General features: G+C 44.4%; 1 protein-coding gene across 6 annotated transcripts in view; it reads left to right on the top strand.

Moving 5' to 3' along the window:
• SPICE1 (spindle and centriole associated protein 1) overlaps positions 1-24,099 on the top strand; it is a 143,679-nt gene that overhangs the window by 50,821 nt on the left and 68,759 nt on the right. For all 6 annotated transcript variants that reach the window (XM_030203909.1, XM_030203907.1, XM_030203908.1 and 3 more), the window contains one exon: positions 11,662-11,793. In XM_030203909.1, coding sequence (XP_030059769.1) covers positions 11,662-11,793 — 132 coding nt within the window. The remainder of the gene's footprint in view (positions 1-11,661; positions 11,794-24,099) is intronic.

The following is a 24,099-nucleotide window of genomic DNA, read 5'->3' as shown; positions in this document are numbered from 1 at the left end:
GCCTCTAGTAAAACCATGCTGCCTCGGGTCCTGCAATCCATTGCATTCCAGAAACTTCGCTGTTTTAGAAGCATTTCCATTAATTTATTTACTACAGAGGTCAGACTAACCTGTTTGTAGTATTCAATTTGTGAAGAGGGGCTTCATAAGCTCTTCTCCAGTCCCCCAGGACCACTTCTAACTCTAGAGTAGCATTGAAAACATAAGACAGCGGAGCCATTGGAATTTCCTAAGTTCTTTTAGTACCCTTGGATGTATGCCATGTGGCCCCATCACTTTGACCACCTCTACTTTAGCTAGCTCCTCACAGTCCTCTGAAAATTGTTCAGGGTCTACCATGCTTTCTATTTCTGTTTATATTGTGTTGTCCTACTCCCAGCTCTTCATCTGTCACAATTCTCTCTTGAGACACGGGATCATCTGAAGTTACTAGTGGATAAGGGTAAAGTGTGTGGAAAATGCATGTTTTTGAAATGGCTTCAAGAGTTTCATAATTGCCAGCTTTGATCTCAGCTATAATGAGCACGAAGTGCTAGCTGGTGTGCTTGCAGGGAGATAATCTGTTTGGAGAAAAGGTCAAAGGAAGCTATGGATCAGATCAAAGATCCATATGCTATGCTTCAGACCCTGTATGCAGCCATTTCCAACCGAAATTCTGCATTGTCAGGGAGATAGTCAAGTGCAGTGCTGAGGAGATGCTTTTATTATCCAAAGAGGCACTTTCCTCTGCCCCCTTTTCTCTGCAATAGAGAGCTCAATCTTGCACAAAACATCAGAGGGTCCAAAATCCACAACAGTCAAAACCTGGAATGGGTTTTGACTAGAGAGAACAAGACTTTGCCAGTATTCCAGTATCCATTCTGAAAAACCGTCCTGTGAAAGGGAGGCTAAATTTTTATGTAAAGTGTTAGTCCACTAAACCTTGGATAACATAAGCAACTTCTCACCCCAAATAAAGCTAAGAAAATCCCATTGCAGATAAAGTACCCAATTAGGAACCTCTATAGGCAAAGTTTGAGAAAAAACAAGAGGTGAGGGAGTACTTTTATCTTGCAGTACGCCATCCACCAGGATAGCCACAACCCTTTCCACTGACTCAAATCCCAATGTATCTGAGTAAACAGAGGATCATAATTATCTAATATAATAATTTGCTCCGCCAACATTCCAATGTGTCTCACTGGAATCGTAACCACCTGCTGACATCACTCCTCCAACGTTCTCCTCAAATGTTCCAATGTGTGTCACTGGGATTGTAACCACCTGTCACAATCCATGGGACCCTGGAACTGGGAGGGAGGGGGAGGGAGGGGGACACTGGAACTCGGAGGGAGGTGGAGGGGGCAGGGGAGAGATGCTGCACATGGATAGATGGAGGGGACAGAGCACAGAGGATGTTGCCTGCATATGGATGAATGCAGGGGAGAGAGCATAATGCAGGGGAAGGAGGGAGGGGACGACCCTGGAACTCAGAGGCAGGGAGGGGATGACCCTGGAACTCGGAGGGAGGGAGGGGACGACCCTGGAACTCGGAGGGAGGGGGGGGAGGGGGACAACAACCCTGGAACTCGGAGGGAAGGGAGGGAGGGGGGACTACCCTGGAACTCGGAGGGCGGGAGGGAGGGGGGACCCTGGAACTGGGAGGGAGGGGGGGCCCTGGCACACACACTCATGCTCACACACACACTCTCTCACTCTCACAGACACACTCGCACCCAGTCTCACTCTCTCACACACACACACTCGCTCTCTCTCACACAGTCACTCTCACACACACTCTCTCAAACATACACACTCCGAGGAAAACCTTGCTAGCGCCCGTTTCATTTGTGTCAGAAACGGGCCTTTTTTACTAGTGAGAATATAAAAGATTAAGATTCTGAGTAATCCTGACTCCCAAATACCTAAAACCCTCAGCGGCCCATTTAAAGAGGAATAATCGCTGTAACCTGTCTTCCTCCTTCCGTGTTGTAGTGACCCCCCATCATTTCAGTTTTGTCCAAATTCACCTTAAGGCTGCCCCCCCCCCCCCAAATTCCTGAAATTTGTGCAGTATGATAGAAAGGGTAAAGAATATTGTCCACAAATAATGCAATTTTGTGTGAAATTCCACCCCCCTAAAACCCTGAATATCTGGATCAGACCGGATCCGATGCGCCAAGGGTTCGATAGAAAGCACAAAGGGGAGAGTGGAGAGCCATCATGCGTACCTCGCTCAGTAACAAAAGAATCCGTATACCGCCCGTTCACTTTATCAGCAACCTGGCGCCATGGGACAAACCCAGACTGATCCAGATGGACTATAAGCTGGGCAAAACCAAATTCAGATGGTCTGCCAAAATCTTGGCAAGGATTTTAACATCAACATTTAGAAGCGAAATCGGGTGGTAAGAACTGCAGACCTCTGGGTCCCTCCTGGATTTCAGCAAAATAGAAATTCCTGCTTCCTCATGCTAGGAGGCAAAGAATACCCCTCCAAAACCCCATTACCCACCCTACATAACAAGGGCCCAACCTCCCCCGCAAAATATTTGTAAAGTTTCACTGAGAACCTGTCCAAACCCTGGGTCTTCCCACTTGGCATCCACAATAATTCATTCTGTTTCAGAAAGCAAAATTGGCACATCCATCCATTCCCTATCCTCCACAGAGAGGCAGGGCAATTCCACCTCAGCCAAATAGTTCATAATATCAGCAGGCTGGGTAAGAGTTGTTTCACTATGCAATGCCAGATAGTATAACAAAAACTGATGCCGAATATCCTTGCCAGAGTAAAAAAGGACATCACCAGTACCCTTTATTTTTCAAATGAGCTGAGCCGCTTGTACTCGCAACCGATGAGCCCAACAGTGTTCTAAATTCAAAAAAAGTGCTTCCGCAGCTGCTTGCACATAACTCTACCCATTTGCAGTCGGCCTAGATCAGCCCTGACTTGTGCTAGTTCTTCAAAATGAGCTGGATCATGATGCTCCTGATGTTGCCGTTCCAAGCGCACCAATTGTTCCAGTAAATGCAAATGCAATAAGTCTGCTGCTCCACTTTATTTGGTGGCACCAGAAAACTGCCTTAAGGTCGTCCCACAAATGACTATCTCTGACCTCGCCATTATCATTATCAAATAAATGTGCATAACCCCTTTGAGGTCCTGTCAATCCCCTAGAAAATGTTCATTAAGCCTCCAGAATCGTGACGGGGTTCCCCCCTACCCCTCCAACTCCACCCACACTAGAGCATGATCAGAGATGGAAATAGTCCATATGGGCCTCCCAAATATGCCCCCATAATAATCTGACACCATATGAAATCAATTCTGGTATAACTGATCCGAGGATGTGAATAAAAAATATAAAGTCCACTGAGTGGGATGATACAAGTGCCAAGCATCGAACAAATCTAATGCCCCCATCAATTTCAAAAAAAGCCCTTTTATGAGACTCCCTATTCCCATCATGGCCCTTTAGAATGATTCAATGAGGAATCAGACACTGAATAAAAATCACCCCCCAACAAGACCGCACCCTTCACAGAAGTAAGAAGAAAGGGCTGAAGGCCTGTAAATAATTTACGCTGCTTGAACATTAGATGCATAAATATTAACAATAGTGATCTCAAGCTTCGCAGGCGCCCAGTAACTGCGAGGCACCGCCCCATGGGTCCTGAAAAATCTCCCCCACCTGAAAGGCACATCCTAGAAAGAACGAGGATAACGACACTAGTGGTGCCCCCTGTAACCCATGAGTAAGAGAAATCTCAAAATTCTTGAAGTTCACTAGATGTTTATCCTGTTTCCACTAGTGAGTTTCTTGTAATGATGTGATGTCCCAGTTTAATCTCTCTAATTCAATGTACACTATACTCTGCTTGCCTGGGTCATTCAGCCCACAGGAACACAGTGTCAAAGGAAGGCTCAAATCATACCCCCCCTGATTTCTACCCCCCCCCACCGTTCCCCGATCTTACCCCTGTCCAGCCAGCCCGTCCTACCCATGGAGAAAGCCACCCATCGCCAGGAGCAGCACCCATTGTCACATGCACTCGCATCTCCCCCACTCCTAACACCTTTGAACCCCCCCCCCCCAAAAAAAAAAAAAAAAAAAAAAAAGATTTCCAACACCTCTACCACCCTGCCCAATCAAACACATCATGCAAAGCAAGCAGATGACACCCAAACAAACACAGAGGAAACATATAGGCCCAGAAACCATGAAAAATAGTAAATCAGCAAGAGCAAATGTAAAAATGAAGGTAGTAAGAAGGGGAATAACCAAGAGTACATTTAGGAAAAGTCAAGTATTGGAGCTGTCCACTCTCTGCAAAGTTTTAGAGCGTATACCCAGGACTTTTGCCAGCCTGTCTTCACAGCTAATTCAGAGGAGGGCTTATCCTGACCCCCATGCATGGAAATTCATTTCAACCCAACTCCTCTAAATCCTTCCAGGCCTCAGAGCCGTTATTTGCCTTTTTGGGTTTGCCAACCACTGAAAACAAGTCCAAAGGGAAAAAGGTACCAGTAATTTGCGGACTGCAAGAACCTGGTGACCCACCTGTATTTCTTTCTGCTTGGCCAAAGTCGTGCCCTCCAAGTCCTGGAATACAGCTACTTTACAATTGTTCTACAATATTTCCTTCTGAGAGCAGGCCTTTATCAAAATTTCTTCCTTGAGAGAGTAATCATGAAAACGAACAATTATGTCCCTGGGCGCAGAAACTCCTTATATGCCCATGCTCCAGTGTGACCTGTCCAGTTTCACCAATTGTGATCCCAAGAAGCCCGTTCAACAAAAAGTGACAGATTTGAGTTATCACCTGTCCACAGTCTTGATATTGTGTAGTTTCTGCTTTAAATTGTAAATTACATCAGCGAGACTGGTTTTCATGGTCTTCCACTAAGCCCAAAATAGTACGATGCTTGCCCCAATGTTGCCATAGTTATATAGTCTGCCACTCAACATTAAGGCAAAATAGATCTTTTAAAGCTGGATTATTATAAATAGCTGTTATCAATACAATCCAGATTAAATCTTCTTTAGATCTTTTAGGTCTTTAATATAGTAAAAGTCCTTTTTCAAGAGAGCACAGCTCATAATACAGATACTTCAAGATCAAATCATATATTTATCCCAGAACCTCAGTGATGTTAATCGCTATCCATTTAGGATACAGCGATTTCAATAACATCAAGCTCTTCACCGGTTCTTTTTCTAATTTCTTAATTTATATATATATATATATATATATATATATATATATATATATATATAGCTTTAGCATTACTTATCTTTTCAATTTATTATACTTGTCGGACCCAGGGGATCATCTGCCCGACATGCACGTTTCGCCCATAATGGGCTCTCTCAAGGACATTCCCCCCGTGTTTCTTATAGCGTCAGCTCAGCAAAAGTTATCAGCAATAACCCTCCAGTGCATTTAGCTGCTCTGCGGCCTGTTTTTCTGCCCCCAGTCTCATGCACATACTTACGAATTGCACTAGAGCTGCCTGGACAATCACCTCTTGTGGAGGAGTGGCCTAGTGGTTAGAGCACCAGTCTTGCACTCCAGAGGTGGCTGGTTCAAATCCCACTGCTGCTCCTTGTGATCTTGCGCAAGTCACTTAACCCTCTATTGCTTCAGGTACAAACTTAGATTGTGAGCCTTCCTGGGACAGAAAAATATCCAGAGTACCTGAATGTAAGTAACTCACCTTGAGCTACTACTGAAAAAGGTGTGAGCAAAATCTAAATAAATAAATACTGCTTTCACTTCTGCCTGCAGTGCATGAAACCACCAGGCAATGTCTTTTTTTTGTGATCTTATCCTCATTATCAGGATGGAGCAGCACGTTGTCACCCTCGGAGCCGGAGCACTCCGGCGCCATCTTCCCCACAGTTACACTTACTCGGTCTGCACACAAGCAGCAGTGATCCTCCTCTGGAACGTATTTAAACTTATCCAGGCACTTTCTAGTGCTCATCCCGACTGTGCAGACACTGCATTCCACCAAAGAGAAACCACAAAAGCCTGAACACGGGAGAAATTCACTAATTAAACACTGTCCCAACAGCTAAACTCTCAAGTTCTCCAGTTAGGATGTCACTTCCTCTCCAAGATTCCAGTTCTTAATCCAAGTTCTTCCTTTAATGCAGTTGCTCACAAATTCAAGGAAAATAGACACTTAAAAGTTGTGATGTGCTGGATTAGGAATTCTGCCCCTTACAGATTGAGTCGATTCTGTCATTAGTCCCTCTCACAGGGAAGAGGGACTGGTACAGACTGGTGATGTACAAATACTTATCAGGTGAAAAACACCATGGAATGCTGAGGGCTCGAGAGGAGAAGCAGCAGTAGCACTGCCTCATCATTGAGAGCTGCAGAAGCCTCTCAACATGCTGGCTCTCTCACTCAAGTGCATCTCTCTCAGCTTTCTGCCTTTTTTTCCTTTCATAGGCAGGCAGGCATTCAGAGGGAGGGGGGGGACTGCTTCTCCCATCATGCATAGGGCAGCCAAGCTAACAAGATTGATTCCATAAGGCACTGGGAATAGAGCTCAGAAAGGGCCAATCACCTAACAGGGACTTGTAGTTCATTATATACGGCTTAATACATAGACAGAATAAAACATGGAAAAGAAAATAAGTTGATACCTTTTTTATTGGACATAACTTAATACATTTCTTGATTAGCTTTTGAAGGTTGCCCTTCTTCGTCAGATCGGAAATAAGCAAATGTGGTAGCAGATAGTATATACAGTGGTGGAAATAAGTATTTGATCCCTTGCTGATTTTGTAAGTTTGCCCACTGACAAAGACATGAGCAGCCCATAATTGAAGGGTAGGTTATTGGTAACAGTGAGAGATAGCACATCACAAATTAAATCCGGAAAATCACATTGTGGAAAGTATATGAATTTATTTGCATTCTGCAGAGGGAAATAAGTATTTAATCCCTCTGGCAAACAAGACCTAATACTTGGTGGCAAAACCCTTGTTGGCAAGCACAGCGGTCAGACGTCTTCTGTAGTTGATGATGAGGTTTGCACACATGTCAGGAGGAATTTTGGTCCACTCCTCTTTGCAGATCATCTCTAAATCATTAAGAGTTCTGGGCTGTCGCTTGGCAACTCGCAGCTTCAGCTCCCTCCATAAGTTTTCAATGGGATTAAGGTCTGGTGACTGGCTAGGCCACTCCATGACCCTAATGTGCTTCTTCCTGAGCCACTTCTTTGTTGCCTTGGCTGTATGTTTTGGGTCATTGTCGTGCTGGAAGACCCAGCCTCGACCCATTTTTAAGGCCCTGGCGGAGGGAAGGAGGTTGTCACTCAGAATTGTACGGTACATGGCCCCATCCATTCTCCCATTGATGCGGTGAAGTAGTCCTGTGCCCTTAGCAGAGAAACACCCCCAAAACATAACATTTCCACCTCCATGCTTGACAGTGGGGACGGTGTTCTTTGGGTCATAGGCAGCATTTCTCTTCCTCCAAACACGGCGAGTTGAGTTCATGCCAAAGAGCTCAATTTTTGTCTCATCTGACCACAGCACCTTCTCCCAATCACTCTCGGCATCATCCAGGTGTTCACTGGCAAACTTCAGACGGGCCGTCACATGTGCCTTCCGGAGCAGGGGGACCTTGCGGGCACTGCAGGATTGCAATTCGTTATGTCGTAATGTGTTACCAATGGTTTTCGTGGTGACAGTGGTCCCAGCTGCCTTGAGATCATTGACAAGTTCCCCCCTTGTAGTTGTAGGCTGATTTCTAACCTTCCTCATGATCAAGGATACCCCACGAGGTGAGATTTTGCGTGGAGCCCCAGATCTTTGTCGATTGACAGTCATTTTGTACTTCTTCCATTTTCTTACTATGGCACCAACAGTTGTCTCCTTCTCGCCCAGCGTCTTACTGATGGTTTTGTAGCCCATTCCAGCCTTGTGCAGGTGTATGATCTTGTCCCTGACATCCTTAGACAGCTCCTTGCTCTTGGCCATTTTGTAGAGGTTAGAGTCTGACTGATTCACTGAGTCTGTGGACAGGTTTCTTTCATACAGGTGACCATTGCCGACAGCTGTCTGTCATGCAGGTAACGAGTTGATTTGGAGCATCTACCTGGTCTGTAGGGGCCAGATCTCTTACTGGTTGGTGGGGGATCAAATACTTATTTCCCTCTGCAGAATGCAAATAAATTCATATACTTTCCACAATGTGATTTTCCGGATTTAATTTGTGATGTGCTATCTCTCACTGTTACCAATAACCTACCCTTCAATTATGGGCTGCTCATGTCTTTGTCAGTGGGCAAACTTACAAAATCAGCAAGGGATCAAATACTTATTTCCACCACTGTATAAGTGAAACATCCAAGCATTACTTTGACAGTCTTACAGGGTGGGAGAGTGGACTAACAAGGCTACCACACCTCTCTACATAGACAGAAAAATCTGCTTCCATTGCCTAAGGTTTCACTGGATTTCTGCCTTAACCAGAAATGTTTCCAGCATTTTTTCCTCATCCACATACTAGTAGTGGTGAATCTGCCATGTACTGTTTGGATTAGAAAAAAAGCCTTAATTTTTAACTTGGACCAGACTAAAGCTCTTAAAGTCCACCGAGCTTTTTGTTTTCTTTGATTCCAAACCTGTGAATGCCGTAGCCATGTGCATTCTAATTGGATAGCAAACAGCATCTCTTTTCCTTGTGCTCAGGCTATGTTGATGAGTGATTGTCAAAGCTCATAGTGTCAGAACCATGGCAGTATCGGTGACCCACCTGTGGTTGGTCTCCATTGAAAAGATTTGTGAGGTTGTGGCATGTTTTGGTTAGAGATTCTTGATAAAACAGTATGTTTGATTAGTCTTTCCTGAAACAGTCTTTTGTGGTTTAGAATCCATCTTCATTCCTTCCAGAGCCCATTTTAATTATTTATAGGTTTCTTTTGTTTGTTTTTTTAAACACTTTTAGAATTCAAAACAGCCTTTGTTTGACACCAAAACAAACTTTATTGCCCATTGGCGTTCTGTTATGCCAGTGTTTTCCCTTTTTTTGTTAAAGGCAACTTGTAGCTATGAATTCCCATCTATGAGTACTTCCTTTCCTCCTGCTTGTCCTCTGAGAAAATGAAGTTGCTTGCATGTAAGAAGCATCTTCCAAGAAGAGAAGAATATGCCCTTTTAACACTCACCTGCTTCACTGATTTGACTTCTGCTTTAAATCTAAATACTGAACTGGGTGACCCCACACAGTCGTGTGGGCAGGGGAAATCATGCATATGAACAGATTTGCCTACTAAGTAAGGTTTTACAAACTTGTCAAGTTTTGTAACACTTGTTGCCAGTGGTGTGCTGGAGCCGGCTCGCACCGGCTATCAAGAGCCGGTTGTTAAATTTTTTACCATCTTGCGAGCCGGTTGTTGTTCAGGGCAAGCCGACTCTCCTCCCTCCTTCCCTCGAGCTACAGGCTCCCTCCCTCCCTCGAGCTTCAGACTCCCTCCCAGTGTATGGATTCTTCGGGGCAGGCAAGAAAGATCCCCAGTCTTGCCTGCCCGCTGCCAGCGCTGACCCTCCCCCGCTGCCGGATCCTTTAAAAATGGCCACCGAGACTTCCAGCCGCGGCCTTGCGAGACTTCTGCTGAAGTCTTGGAGGCCGCCCTTGTAAGTCTCGGCGGACATTTTGAAGAGCGATGCAGTAGCGCTGCGGGAGCGCCAGCAGCTTGCAGGAAAGACTGGGGATCTTTCCTGCCTGCCCCGAAGAATCCACTCAACAACTGACAATCGCTGGGAATGGGTGGCTGGACGGGGGGCAGGGGAGAGAGGACATTCGCTGGGCATGGGTGGCTGGAGGGGGGAAGGGGAGAGGGGACAATCGCTGGGTATGGGTGGCTGGAGGGGTGGACAGGGGAGAGAGGTCAGTCGCTGGGTATGGGTGGCTGGAGGGGGGGCAGGGGAGAGGTCATTCGCTGGGTATGGGTGGCTAGAGGGGGGGCAGGGGAGAGAAGACAATCGCTGGGTATGGGTGGTTGGAGGGGGAGCAGGGGAGAGAGGACAATCGCTGGGTATGGGTGGTTGGAGGGGGGGCAGGGGAGAGAGGACAATCGCTGGCATGGGTGGTTGGAGGGGGGCAGGGGAAAGAGGACAGTCGCTGGCATGGGTGGCTGGAGGGGGGCAAGGGAGAGAGGACAGTCGCTGGCATGGGTGGCTGGAGGGGGGCAGGGGAGAGAGGACAGTCGCTGGCATGGGTGGCTGGAGGGGGGCAGGGGAGAGAGGACAATTGCTGGGTATGGGTGGCTGGAGGGGGGGCAGGGGAGAGAATATGGGTTGCTGGAGGGGGGCAGGGGAGAGAAGAGAATCGCTGGACATGGGTGGCTGAAGGGGATGGGAGGGCAGGGGAGAGGAGGGTTGCTGGACATAGGTGGATGAAGGGGAGGGCAGGGGGAGAGGAGGGTTGCTGGACATGGGTGGATGGAGGAGAGGGAAGGGAGAGAAGAAATGCTGGACATGGATGGAGGGGAGGGAAGAGTGAGGAAGGAGATGAGATAAGGGAAAAGGAAGAGAGGAGAAAAACTGCACATGGATGAAGAAAATAGGCAGAAGCTGGATTCACTGGACAGTCAAGTCTGCAGAGGACCCAGCTTTTACTTACGGATGTAGGGCAAGAAATGAAGAAGAAAGGCAGAAAGTAAAGAAATAAATGGATAGGAAGCCCTGGAAACGGAGTTAAGAGGACAGATAGCAGCAGAATCGGATACTGGGCCAGCATGATCAGAAAAACAAAGTCACCAGACAACAAAGGTAGAAAAAAATCATTTTATTTTCATTATAGTGTTTGGAATATGTCCACTTTGAGAATCAGGTGCTCAACATTAAAAGTTTATATTTATTTACTTATTTATGGCATTTTATCCCACATTAAACATGAATTAGATTGGAACCTGGGATCTTTTAAATTTTTTTTCCTGGAGTAATGCATTGCCCCCCCAGGCTCTCTCCCCTGCTATAGCCAGCTCTGCAATTTGGGAGGGAGCGCAGAGGTGGACCTGGGAGAGAGCTTGTTGTTAAACATTTACCAGCACACCACTGCTTGTTGCTGAACCATGCTCCATTGTGAGGACTTATACCTGCCAACTTCGAAGAATAGTGGTTGCAGGTAAGCAACTTTGTATTTTCATTCCATAAACCTAATAGCTTCAGTTATGTTCCTGATTAGTAGAAGTTGTCCACTCTGTGTCCAGTTAGAAATCCCTTTTCAGTCTAATCAAATCCTCTCCATTAAGTGGCCATACTCTGATATGCACTCTTATTTATTATTTCTTCTACTGCATTGTGTTGGTGGTTAATTTTATTATTGAGGGTTTTAGGAATAGATTTACTTTTAAATACACCCCATCTAACATGGATGTTAAGTCCAAGATCTTGACCGTGTTACAAGTGAATCAGCATTATAGCAGCTCTACAGTGTATTATTTAAGAACAAAAAAAGTGGTCCATCTCTTGACTTATAAGTGATCCTCAGTTATAGCGAACTGTTATATGGGTCGACAGTGTGTTGTTAAATAGTAAGGTCTAATTTACCTAGATGATTCATTATGTAAGAAGTATTCCTATAGTGGTTCGGAGAATATGATCGATCTTAGTGGATTTTGAACTTTTCAATTGATTGGTTCATTCATCATAGGGTGAGCTCCAGCTACTTCAGGAAATGTCAAAGAGGCAGCGTCTTGAAGTGGAATTGAGTGAGCATCGAGCGTTAATTGATGCGCTAACAGCAGAAATCCTTTCATTAAAAGAAGTGAATGCTGCCACCCAGGTAAATCAGTACACCTACCCCCTTTCTCTCAGTTTGTGTTTTTCAAATCTGATTTTAAAATGTTACCTGATAATATGACATAATCATAGTATATCAGTAGGAATGTGTTCTTCTACATTAGTAAGGTATAATGCAGATGTTACTGAAGCCTATGGATGAATAATTTAAAATTATTAATTACTTTTTCATTTCTAAAGCTCTTAAATAAATGGGATGGTGTTGCGGAGGTGGTAAAGTTGTTAAGGCTTAGTTGTAAACCCTCATATTTTTGAATGATATTACTTTCCAGGTTGCTCACTATTTATAATTGTTCATTCCTACATCAAACTCTCAAACTGGCTCCCTGAGAAATAATTTCTAGGTAAAAAAGAAACTGATCTGTAAAGGTGCTGTGGTAGAACATTTGAATATCAGTAGGATGGAGATGCATTGGGGAAAGGGTTATCTCTCCTTTGGAAAGAGAACGTTCAGTTATCTTAAGAAGGCTTTTGTGATTTGCATTTGTAATGACTGCTGCCCACTGGGGGGAAAACATTTCATGTTTATGGGCAGCTTTCAGGATGATGATTCCATTGTCATAGTATACTAGGTAAGAAATATTTTCTTTGGTTTATTTTAAACTTACTACTTAGTAGCTTCATTGCATGCCCCCTAGTCCTAGTATTTTTGGAAAGAGTAAAGCGATTCACCTCTACCCATTCCACTCCACTCATTATTTTATAGATCTCTATCATATCTCCCCTCTGCTGTTTCTTTTCCAAGCTGAAGAGCCCTAGCCTCTTTAGCCTTTCTTCATAGGGAGGTTGTCCCATCGCCTTTATCATTTTTGTCGCCCTTCTCTGTACCTTTTCTAATTCTGCTGTATCTTTTTTGAGATGCAATGACCAGAATTGCACACAGTATTCAAGGAGCGGTCCCACTAAGGAGCGATACAAAGGCATTATAACATTTGGGCGGTGATTCCTAATGTGGAATCTTGTATCATGTAGCTGTAGTTTGGGTTCCTCTTTCCCACATGCATCGGTTTGCACTTGCTCACATTAAAGGTCATCTGTCATTTGGATGCTCAGTCTCGTAAGGTCCTCTTGCAATTTTTCACAATCCTCTTTTGATTTAACAACTTTGAATGACTTTGTGTTATCAGCAAATTTAATTATCTCGCTAGTTATTCCCTTCTGTAGATGGCTTATAAATATATAAAAATCAGTGATCACACACAGACCCCTGGGGAAACCCACTGTGTACTCCATTGAGAATGCTGACCATTTAACCCTACTCTCTGTTTTCTGTTTTAATCAGTTTTTAATCCAAAATAGGACATTACCTCCTATCCCATGACATTTTACTTTCCTCAGGAGGTACTTTGTCAAATGCCTTTTGAATATCCAGATACACAATATTAACCAGCTTACCTTTATCCATATGTTTATTCCCCCTTCAAAGAAATGTAGTAGATGGGTGAGGCAAGATTTACCTTAACTAAATCCATGTTGGCTTTGTCTCATTAATCCTTGCTTATGTATATGCTCTGTAATTTTGTTCTTTATAATAGTCTGTACCATTTTGCCCTGCACTTGTGTCAGGTTCACTGGTCTTTAAAGTTCCCGGATTGGGACTTCCGATGGAGGCATGGAGCGGTGAAGACGTGAGACAGAACTGCTCCGGGGCGCATATCTAAATCTGCGCTCATAGAATCGAGAACCCACCCCAAAATCGAAACACAAACAAGCGAAGGCATATCGCACAAAAATTGGCTGTTGGTGACGGCTGAAGCGACGCGGATGGCTGCGAAAACGGCTCGCAAAGATCCAAAAGAAAAAGCCTGCGCTTTGGTGAACAAAATGGCGGACAGGGCCGAGCTAGCATCGCCATCGCCCGGCACATCGTGGGCTGCAGAAATCACGGAAGAGGTGAGGGCAGCGGTGGAACAAGCGGTGGGCAATAAGCTGCAGCTTATATTGGACAAACTAGAAGGGCTGACTGAGAGGCACACGCAACTGTTTACTGAACTTCAGGAGGTGCAGCGTAGAGTTGGGCTGGCGGAGGAGGATATACAAAAGGTCTCAGAGGAACAACCGAGAATGCAGGCGCGCCTTGTGGAGGTGGAGGCAAAGCTCGACAATCTTGAAAATCGTTTGAGACGGAACAATCTGCGCCTTGTGGGGCTGCCTGAAACCCTGCCTGAGCGAAATCTCTGCGTATTCCTGGAAAAATGGCTACCGGAGGCGCTTAGCAACGAGGAACTGGCGACAGCATTACGGGTGGAAAGAGCGCACAGACTCGGCCAGAGGAGGGAAAATACAGGAAGGCCTCGAGTGGTGATCTTTAGGATCTTGAACTATGCCCACAAAATGCTCATCTTACAAGAACTGCGTGCAGGCAAGCAATTGGAATATAAAAGCAAAAAAATCCTCTGTTTTCAAGATTATTCCACTGCAGTGTCCGCAGCGCAAAAAGGCTTTGCGCTGCTGTGCACCAAACTTTTTGGGCTCAAGTACAGATTCAGTCTCCTATACCCAGCTAAGCTCAAACTGCTGGAAAATGGCCAAGCAGTCTACTTTGAGAAAGTGGAAGAAGCAACTAAATATGTAGACCTAATGCTGGCCAAAGAGCGTGAGGGCTGAGAACAAGAGGGAGCTCTATCAAGGAGAGAAGAGACTACACTGAGCATCGCTTACAAGTTAACAGCCTCAGTGGAGATGGACTGGTCCATACAAGTACAAGTTACTGACATGTTCGGGCTACAGGAGTATTGTTATGCAAGTAGCAAGTTATAAGTGAGTTTGACTGGCTCATATCAGGAGATACTGCGAGATGAGCCGTTGCCCACTCCTGTTGTTTGTGTTTTGAGAGTTTACAGTTGGCCCAGTTGTTAGAAGCATTAAGGACACTTGGCACAGCAGACAGCTAATGACAGAGGCAAGACAGAGGAGTAGTGGCCATAAAGGCTGTAGACAGTGATTGTTTGAATCTCCACTGAGGATTTATTACGTGCCAAGTTCAAGCAAAGTGGATAAATGTGGCTGTTCGGGCTAAAAGACATGGAATTCTCAGGACTACAGCCTGCCAAATGATTACTGGCACAGTGAGGGGCTGGCACAACTGTTAGCCTGAGGAGAACTGAGGGTGCTTACGATGGACATGAACAGAAGGGACATTTTCGTTGGTCTTGTTTTAACACAAGAGGCTTGGTGAGAAATAAGTTCTGGTGACGGGTTGGGTGGGTGGGGATAGCCACAGATACATGAGGCGCCCTAGCCTTGGAAAACAGGAAGTTATGCCAATAGGCAAGGGACGACAGATGGTGGGTATAGAGGGGGAAGGGGATACGGGGGGTGGGGGGGGGGGGTGGATGGGAGGGAGGGGTACGGGAAGGGGAAATCCCTGTATGCATGGAATTGAAAAGGGAGAAGTATGAAGGAAAACCTAGGGGCGGCCCGAAGGAGAGGGCGGAGGCTGGGACGCTCTCTCTGTGTATAAGAAAGAAGAGTGTAAATAAAGCCTTACAAGTAAGACACAGAACAGAGAGAGGTGTGACATGACAACTTTGCAATGCATAACATGGAATGTGGGGGGCATCCACTCGCCGATTAAGAGGCAAAAAATCCTGAAAGTGTTGAATGATAAAAAAGTGTCCATAGCGTTCTTGCAGGAAACGCATCTTACAAGGGATGAACATGAGAAGTTGAAAACCTGGTGGGTGGGAGAGCTATATGATGCGCCAGCAGTTGGGAAAAAGGGAGGAGTGGTGATATTGATAAGGAAAAACTTGAATGTAGAGGTCAATAAGGTGGTGGCTGATAGAGGGGGGAGATATGTTATAGCCTCAGTGGTTGTGGAGAGACAGCCACTCCTACTATGCAATATATATGCTCCCAATACCTATGATAGGAAGTTTGTCACTCAAATCACGCGCAAAATCCATAGCTTGGGTGACATTCCCTTAGTGGTAGGAGGAGATCTGAATGATGTATTAGACCCGATTTGGGATAGGTCCCAGCCAACTGGGAGAGATCTGGCTAGAAGGGAGAGAGGTAACTCTAGAATTTGTGACATGTTAGAACTGGTGGATGTATGGAGAATATTGCACCTGGTAGACAAAGATTTTACACATCTCTCCAGAGCACACCAAACTCTATCTAGAATAGACTATATATGGATCTCCAGAGAGTTACTAACAAAAGTGGAGGAGGCACAGATAGGCCCCATAACGATTTCTGACCATGCTTGGGTGAGAGTCCAGATTAAAGTAGGAGAGGGAGGATTTCAGTTAGGGTCATGGCGTTTTCCAACCTATCTTTACCGCGACCCCCAGTTCTTGCCCTTCCTGGTGGAGAAATGGAGAGATTATAGCAGTAACAATGAACAACATAGGATAGATCCTGTACTCTATTGGGAAGTGGCGAAGGCGGTACTTCGGGGAGATATAATATCCTATCTAGTTTTTAAAAAACGGGTCAGAAATAGGGAGGTGATGAGGCTGGAAAGACAGGTAGTAGCGCTGCGGAAGAAATATGGGGTACATCATGAACTGAGACTTAAAAGACAGTTATTGGAGACACAACAGGCCCTCAATGAACTTTTACATGAGCAAACGCAGAAAACGAACATATATTACAAGTACAAGCTATATAGGTTTGCTAATAAAAGTGGTAGATTTCTAGCTTGGATCGTCCACAGGCGATTCAGTGCCAAAAAAATACTTGCAATGGAGGATAACACGGGAACACGGGTAAATACGGATGAAAGTATAGTCAAAATATTGGGGGACTTTTTTGGCCGCCTATATGCAAAACAAAAAGACCTAGTGAGACCTAGTGAGACTTATCTTCACAGTGTGGACCTGCCACAGATTTCAGAAGAGGATGCAGAGGTATTAAATGCTCCTATTACAGAAGAGGAGGTAGACCTAGTAATTAAATGGAGCAAATTGGGGAAGGCACCGGGGCTGGATGGCCTGCGGAATAAATTCTACAAGCTCCTTAATAGTGAGATCAGCCCTGTATTGACCGCAGTGTTTAATGACAACATACCACAAGGACAACTGCCTAGGCACCTAAATAGAGCACAAATTAGCGTATTGCCGAAACCGGGTAAGCCAGCTGATAAACCAGACTCGTATAGGCCGATCTCGTTGCTGAACACTGAATTAAAACTCTTAGCAAAGATACTGGCAAATCGGCTAGCCAGATTTTTTCCATCTTTAATTATAGATTCACAAGTGGGGTTTACGTGTGGGAGGGTAATAGCTAAGAATATGCGTAGAATATGGGTCGCCCTGGAAAAAATAAGACATGATAGGAGCAAAGCTCTGCTTATTAGTTTCGACGCCGAAAAGGCGTTTGACCGAGTTGATTGGAATTATTTGTTTGTAGTGTTGAAGGCCTATGGGATCACAGGTTTATATGCGAGGGCAGTCAGACCTTTGTATACAGACCCGCAGGCTCAGATATTCGCCAATGGTCTACGGTCTGACTGGTTCCCGATAAAGAGAGGCACGAGACAAGGATGTCCACTATTGCCATTACTTTTCATATTGGCGTTGGACCCTCTCCTCAGAGAAATCCAACATAATACTGATATTCAGGGAGTCACGATAAGCGACCATAGTTTTAAAACAGCAGCCTTCGCAGATGATCTGTTGGTATTAATCACTGATCCCAAACGATCTCTGCCACATCTCATGGAAAGTTTAAAGGAATATGGGGACTACTCAGGATTCAGATTGAACCTCCTGAAATCTGAAGCGCTAGCTAGCAATGCAGAACTCGAGGGGGAGTGGGGAGATAGATTCCCTATAAGGTGGGCAAGGGGTTCCTTTAGGTATCTGGGAATACAGCTCCCTATGGATACCAGACAAATTTATGACCTGAATATCGCCAAGCTGCTAAAGGATACTCAGGAACAATCATCCCGTTGGTCTGGGCTACCTGTGTCACTTATGGGTTGGATACAACTATTTTGAATGATAATATTCCCGCGCTGGCTTTACTTACTGCAAGCGTTACCATTGCGCCTGGGAAGGCGAGAGTTGGTAGCATTGCGAAGATTAGTAGTGAAGTATTGCTGGGCTGGTAGAAAACCTAGGATGAAGTGGCAATACCTAATAGGGAATTGGAGGCAGGGAGGGTTAGGCATTCCAGATATGAGGACATATAATCAGGCATGTCTATTGAGGCATTTGAGGGATTGGGTCCTTGATACAAACACCTACACGGATGTGGATCTAGAAAGGGCATACTTTCATCCCTGGCACCTGAATTACTTAATCCATGTTAGGAGAAAAGGACAACTACCTGAAAAAGTTAAAGATAGCATGTTGCTGGGGCCGCTATGGCACATATGGCGGGAATTGGTACAAAGGTGGGGTCAAGGATCCAATGGCTAGCAGACTATTACCTCTTGTTGAGAATAAGGATTTCACACCGGGCAGTGATAATGCAGTGTTTCACACACTTCAAGGCCAAGGGGTGGAGTTATTGGGTAGTTTTCTCAGGGACGATAACACTGTGATTTCCATAGCTGACTTTCAAAGTAAGTGTTCAGGGGGGCCATTGGGGATATTGGCTTACCACCAGCTCGCCCACTACATACATAGTATCCCAAAGGGAGGACTAATTCATAGATTTGAGATTAAGTTGAGGGAGTTCTTGGAAGGGGATGCGTTGGGACAGGTCTCTGTATCTTGGTTTTTTAGAGAGCTAGAGAAAGGGCTACCGGTGAGGCGGGTAACTGAGGTGGCGATGAAGTGGGAAACTGAAATTCATAGGAATATCTCTGAACACCATTTACAACACTCATTGAGGGGCATGCAGAAGGTGATACATAGTGCAGAGTTGCAAGAGTGCCAATATAGAATAATACATAGGGCATACCTCTCTCCCAGAAGGGCATTTCATGCACGGGTGACAGAGACGGATGGGTGCCTAAAATGTGGGCAGGGCGGTGCTGATCTAACACACTGTATATGGCAATGTAAGACCATAAAGGCATTCTGGGGGAGAATAGGCCAATTTGTAAGGGAGGTCACAGGCTCCCAAGTTCTTATTACGTTTGAAAGAATGCTGCTGAGTGTGCCTGAACAATGGGATGCAGGGACCCAGGGAGAAAGAGTGTTCCTGAGCAAATCTTGTATAGTGGGGAAAAAATGTATTATTTATTTATTTATTTATTTATTTATTGCATTTGTATCCCACCTTTTGCGGGCTCATTATGAATCACTGGATATTGGACACCCCCCCCTCTTACTGGTACTGGCGGAATAAGATGCACCAACTGATGTTATGGGAAGCGAGAGGGGCGAGAGTGACACCAAAACGGCAAGTGCGGTTTTTGACGGTGTGGGAACAATACATAAATATGATTTCACCGAAAGCAAGAAGCCAAGTGCTCAATGGGTTGCCATGGGGAAATGGAGAGGATAGGTTGAGATAAGGCTGAACCATGCCAACAGGGGTGGGGTGGGGGGGGGGGGGAGAAGCATAAGATTTGGCCAATAAGATTGAGACTAAGGTATGGTTGATGATAAGGGGCTGTAATAGAACCGTCGAATCATCAGAACGTTATATTAAGGGAATGAAAAGGGGGGGTAGGGAGGGGAGAAAAGTGATTGTTTATAATTCAGTTCACGTTATTACAATGTTGATAGCATTATTATAGGAAATGTTGTACAACTGGACTATGTGTTGTATTATTTTGGAGTATATTCAATAAAAATGTTTGAAACATAAAGTTCCCGGATCATCTCTGGAACCTTTTTTTAAAAGCTGGCATTACATTGTCAAACTTTCAGTTGCCTTATCTTCTAAAGATAGAGGAAGAGAGTTCCTAATGTAGCTCCCGTCCCAGCAAGCACTTATTTTTAAATTAACAAAAATATGCCCTTGTCACCCTCCTTCTCATGGAATCAATCCAAAACATTAATCCTAGAATCCACAGGGATTAGCATGCTGATGATCCTCCTAAACCCTTTACACTGGTATGGTCCCAATAGCTCTTTATAGCCGGTATCCCATATTATTTATTTTTTTATGCTTGTCTCATAATTACTCATGTGCTGTCTTTAATCTTTGCAAGCGTACCTACTTTCCATTCCCTCAGTAGCATGAGTCTAATACAATCAAGTCTGACTTTGCAGCTTCCCCTTGTGGAATTCAATACTTCTTTCACTTTGGTCCAAATGTCCATGAAGAAGTTCAAGGCAGGTCTCAAAACTCGTTTCTTCTGTCATGCCTTTGACAATCTATGATCTGGGGTCTTTAGCTGGTGGTGGTTTGGAGGGGGGTGCTCTGGACAGACCTAAGCTCCTTTGTACTTTTTTCCTCCTTAGCTGTCCTGTCATTTAAAGTTTTTCTTTTTTTTTTTTGTAGTTGCTTGTATGCTTTCTTTGTTTTTGTTTTGTAAGTTGCTTTATTTTGTCATGAAAGGTGATATAGGTGAGTGTTTATAGAAGATTAATAAAGAAAGTCATGAATAATTCTATGTGTGAAGAATATGGGCCAATAAATCCCATTCTCCACAGTGTTTCCATGAAGAATAGCTGTTTCGTCTTTTTAAAGTAGATAACATTTTAATTCTAGTTACGCTGTAGTATTATACATTTAGTGGAGTCTAAAGGTTTCTTTGACAGATGTGTTTTCCCCCCCCATCTATAGGATCCAGTATTATAATTATTATTACATTTGTACCCCGCGCTTTCCCATACAATGCAGGCTCAATGCGGCTTACATAGTAATTTGAAATACAAAGTTAATAGAATTTTAATAAAACAATAGTAAAACAATGTAAAGTTGGGCTTAGTAGTGTATGATAAGTTGAGCTAGATAATATATGACTAGTATAGTATGGAGCCACGGTGTATTTCTTCAAGTCTCACTCCCTATAATTGTCTTGCTTTGTTCTTATCTTGTCTTCTGAACCCTTGTACAGATGTTTAAAGTAAGGACTTCTGCCTGTCCTAATGCCAGTGGTTCTACTGGCTCTTTCAATTTGACTTTGAGCAAATCACTCGCTCTCTCTAGGTCTGTCTAAGCAATTCAGATTGAGTGGTAATGGTGTTTCTTTATCATCCCACCAGACCACTCCATATGCTTGGTTTGTATTACCCTACTAGCAGGTGGAGACTGAGAACTAATGAGCTGTGATGTCATCTCTCAAAACTCCTGTGCATTAGCTTAGCCAGCCAGCCAGTATTTCTCAGTCTCCAGTAGATGATGGTATGAAGTGACTCTTTGTAAATAGAGTAAAAAAAAAAAAAGCTCACTGGAGGGTTGTGGTGGCCCATATTCTGGCTGTAGCAACTGCAGGCAGCATAGTTAAGGCTGCTTAGTGAGAATCCCAGGGTAGTGATGAGGTGCAGTGAGGCAGAAAGAGCTCAAGAGCTGCTGGCTGGTGTTGGGGCTGCCGGTGTGAGAGAGAGAGGAGCCAGTTATAGCCACATGCCCAAAGGTTCTTGTGCCTACAAAGAGGCGGCATTCCGGGTCTGGTTGTGCTTTGAACCTGCTGTTGCTTGACATGGTCTAGAGCAGGAGGTTCCTGTGGTTTTTGAGCAATGACTGTGCATGTTTGCGAGTTCGTGCATGTGCAGAGGGTAACCAGCTGACATTGAATTGTGCCTGTATGGGATGGCTCTGGCAAGGTACAGTGACGGCTGGAGAGGCTCAGGACAGGTTATGGCATCATCGGGAGGTGGGTGGAGGTGGACATTTGCTGAGGACTCCTTGGATTGTATATACATGCACAGGAACACGGATACAGGGGGGAGCAGGAGTGTTGATATACAGGCTCAGGAAGTGGAGCCGTGCAGGGAAGCATGGGATAAAAATGGAAAAAGTAAGGGAAAGAAAGAGAACTTGAGCAACAACAGGGAGACAGACCCTGGCAAGGTAATGGAGGGGTGCTTAGGCCTGGGTTGATTTGTGACCATGGAAGATATACATGGGAGAGTAGCACCAGCTCATATGACAGCTTGGACTTGAGCTGTCATGAGAGAGAGCTTGAAAATTCCAAAAGTTCCATTTGGGCAGTTGGGAGGGAACCACTAAATTATGTGTATTTAAGTTTGAGTCTCTGTGAAAGGATAGAAAAACGCTCTAATTTGAATAGATTTATTATGTGCTCAGAAGTTTTAAAAGTGTGTTCAGGTATGACTCAAAGATCAGAATTTCTGCAGACTTTCTCCCTAGAATTTATTTTATTGCTCCACAAAGCATGTTATTTTGGGGGTGGGTGGGGGGGAAGCCTTCTACCTCTTTAGTTATGCTGAATTTTTCTGGTCCTTCAATTACAAATGCTATCAAATGCCTCAGATTAGTTAGAGCAGAATAATGATGGTACTATCTGTTGCTTCAGGTGACATGGAGGGCCAGGATTTCTCTCCTGTAGACCAGCGAGACCCTGTAGAAGGAGAGAATTTTTTCTGAGGGGGAGGAGATTCCTTCTGAGGAGAACCTTTCTGTGGTACAGATATTTTTTAAGGAGGGTTTAGCATCACTAATTATTTGTTTTATCCACCCTTAAAATATCTGTGGATCCACCTTCTAAACCTTATACTTTTCAGGATCCTTTGTTGGTAAGCATTAGGTAATTCGTTGTAGATGATGATATTGTTGCAGAACAAGAAGTTCCTGATTCTTCCTTCTGTGTTTGTCATTCCATGTCCAGTTGTATCTGGTGGGTTCTCATCCAGCAACTAGGTTTAAGTTGCCTAAAGTAGATGGCGTGGTTTCATCTGTTAAGAAGACAACCATTCCAGTAGAAGATGGTGCATTGTTGAATGATCTACAATATCGCAGAATGGGATCTCTCTTGAAACATGTCTTTGAGTTCTCTATGCTGGCTTTGCAAGTGGCAATATATGGTGGTTATGTAGCTGTTCTAGGAGGTCAGAACAGTTAGTGGAGAATTCTTTGCAAACATTTCTTGGAGATGTCTCACCTCCATCCTTTTTGTATTTGGGTATTACCTATTTGTTAAACACCTTCTATGACTTGATCAGAGCTTTTGTCAAACATATAGCTCTTCTGGAAGCTGTGAGAAGATGTTGTGGCTTTAAAATTGGTCAGAAAACATTGCTTCTAAGACTCATCTTATCTTTCAAGGGCAGTTTACTCTTTGGAGAAGACTTAGAAGAGTAAGTTTAAACTCTTTTTGGAGTCTAAGGTACCTAGATTACCAGCGGATCATCCCAAACCTTCTGGATCTACAAATCTTTTTAGCAGATGGCATTTCGCAGATGCTAGAATATATAGGATGGGAATACTAAATGCTACTCAGCTAGATTTTCCTGTAGAGGTTAGCCCTTGTGGGAGCCTTGTAGTGGAGGCAGGGGATTTTCCACTGTCTCCACGGGCAATTCCAAAAGTGCACACTGAACGTTTGTGGGTCTACTCTCTGGTGCCATCAGTAGGCGGTTGATTAGTGTTTATCAGAGGCGGACCCAGATTACTACAGATCAGTGGGTCTTAGAAGTCACTTGTGACAGACATGCCTTAGTTTCCTTGGCCTGTTCCCAAGGCTGTTTCTGGAGTCACTTTGTTGATCTTGTTTAAAGGTAGCAGTGGTCAGGCAGATTCTAGACTGCCTTATTCCATTGCAAGCAGTGGTCCCTGTGCTACTATTCCATTTATTTTATAGTGCCAAAGAAAAGGTATTTTTCAACCCATTCTCATTCTAAAAACTGTCAATAGCTTTCTGAAAGTTTAAAATTTTGCATTTTAGGGATTGTAGTGGTACAACCAAGAGATTCTTACTTCAGATTTGACAGAAGCTTACCTTCACATCCCCCCATCAGGGCATCTCATCATTGCTACCTCAGGTTCACAGTTTTGGGTCAGTATTTCCAGTTTTGTGCTCTTCCATGTGGTTTGCTCCTTTAATATTTACAAAGATAATGGTAGTTGTAGCAGTGGCCCTATGCAAGGAGATATTTTGGTACATCCATATTTGGATGAGTGGTTAATATGTGCAAAGTCACTAGAGGAAAGCAAGGCAGTTACAACTTGAGTGACTTAATTCCTACAGGAGTTAGGATGGGTGTCCAGTTTTTCCAAGAGCAACATTGTTTCTTCCCAATGTCTGGGATTCTTAGGAGTAAGATTCAACACTGTCCTGGGCAGTGTTTGTCGGCACTGGAGAGAACTATTTCAGATTGAAAACCTCAAACTTTGCAAACCTATGGTATGGCATACCTACAGGTGTTGGGCTTGATGGTTGCAACCTTGGACTCAGTGCCATGGGCCAGAATGCATATGCAGCTGCTACAGAAATCCCTTCTCTTTTGCTGTTCTCAAACTCGAGACTTCCTCT

This window comes from Microcaecilia unicolor, chromosome 5, assembly GCF_901765095.1.
Source record: "Microcaecilia unicolor chromosome 5, aMicUni1.1, whole genome shotgun sequence".
Taxonomy (NCBI): domain Eukaryota; kingdom Metazoa; phylum Chordata; class Amphibia; order Gymnophiona; family Siphonopidae; genus Microcaecilia; species Microcaecilia unicolor.
Note: the sequence above shows the minus strand (reverse complement) of the source record. Positions and strands in the feature narration are given on the sequence as shown.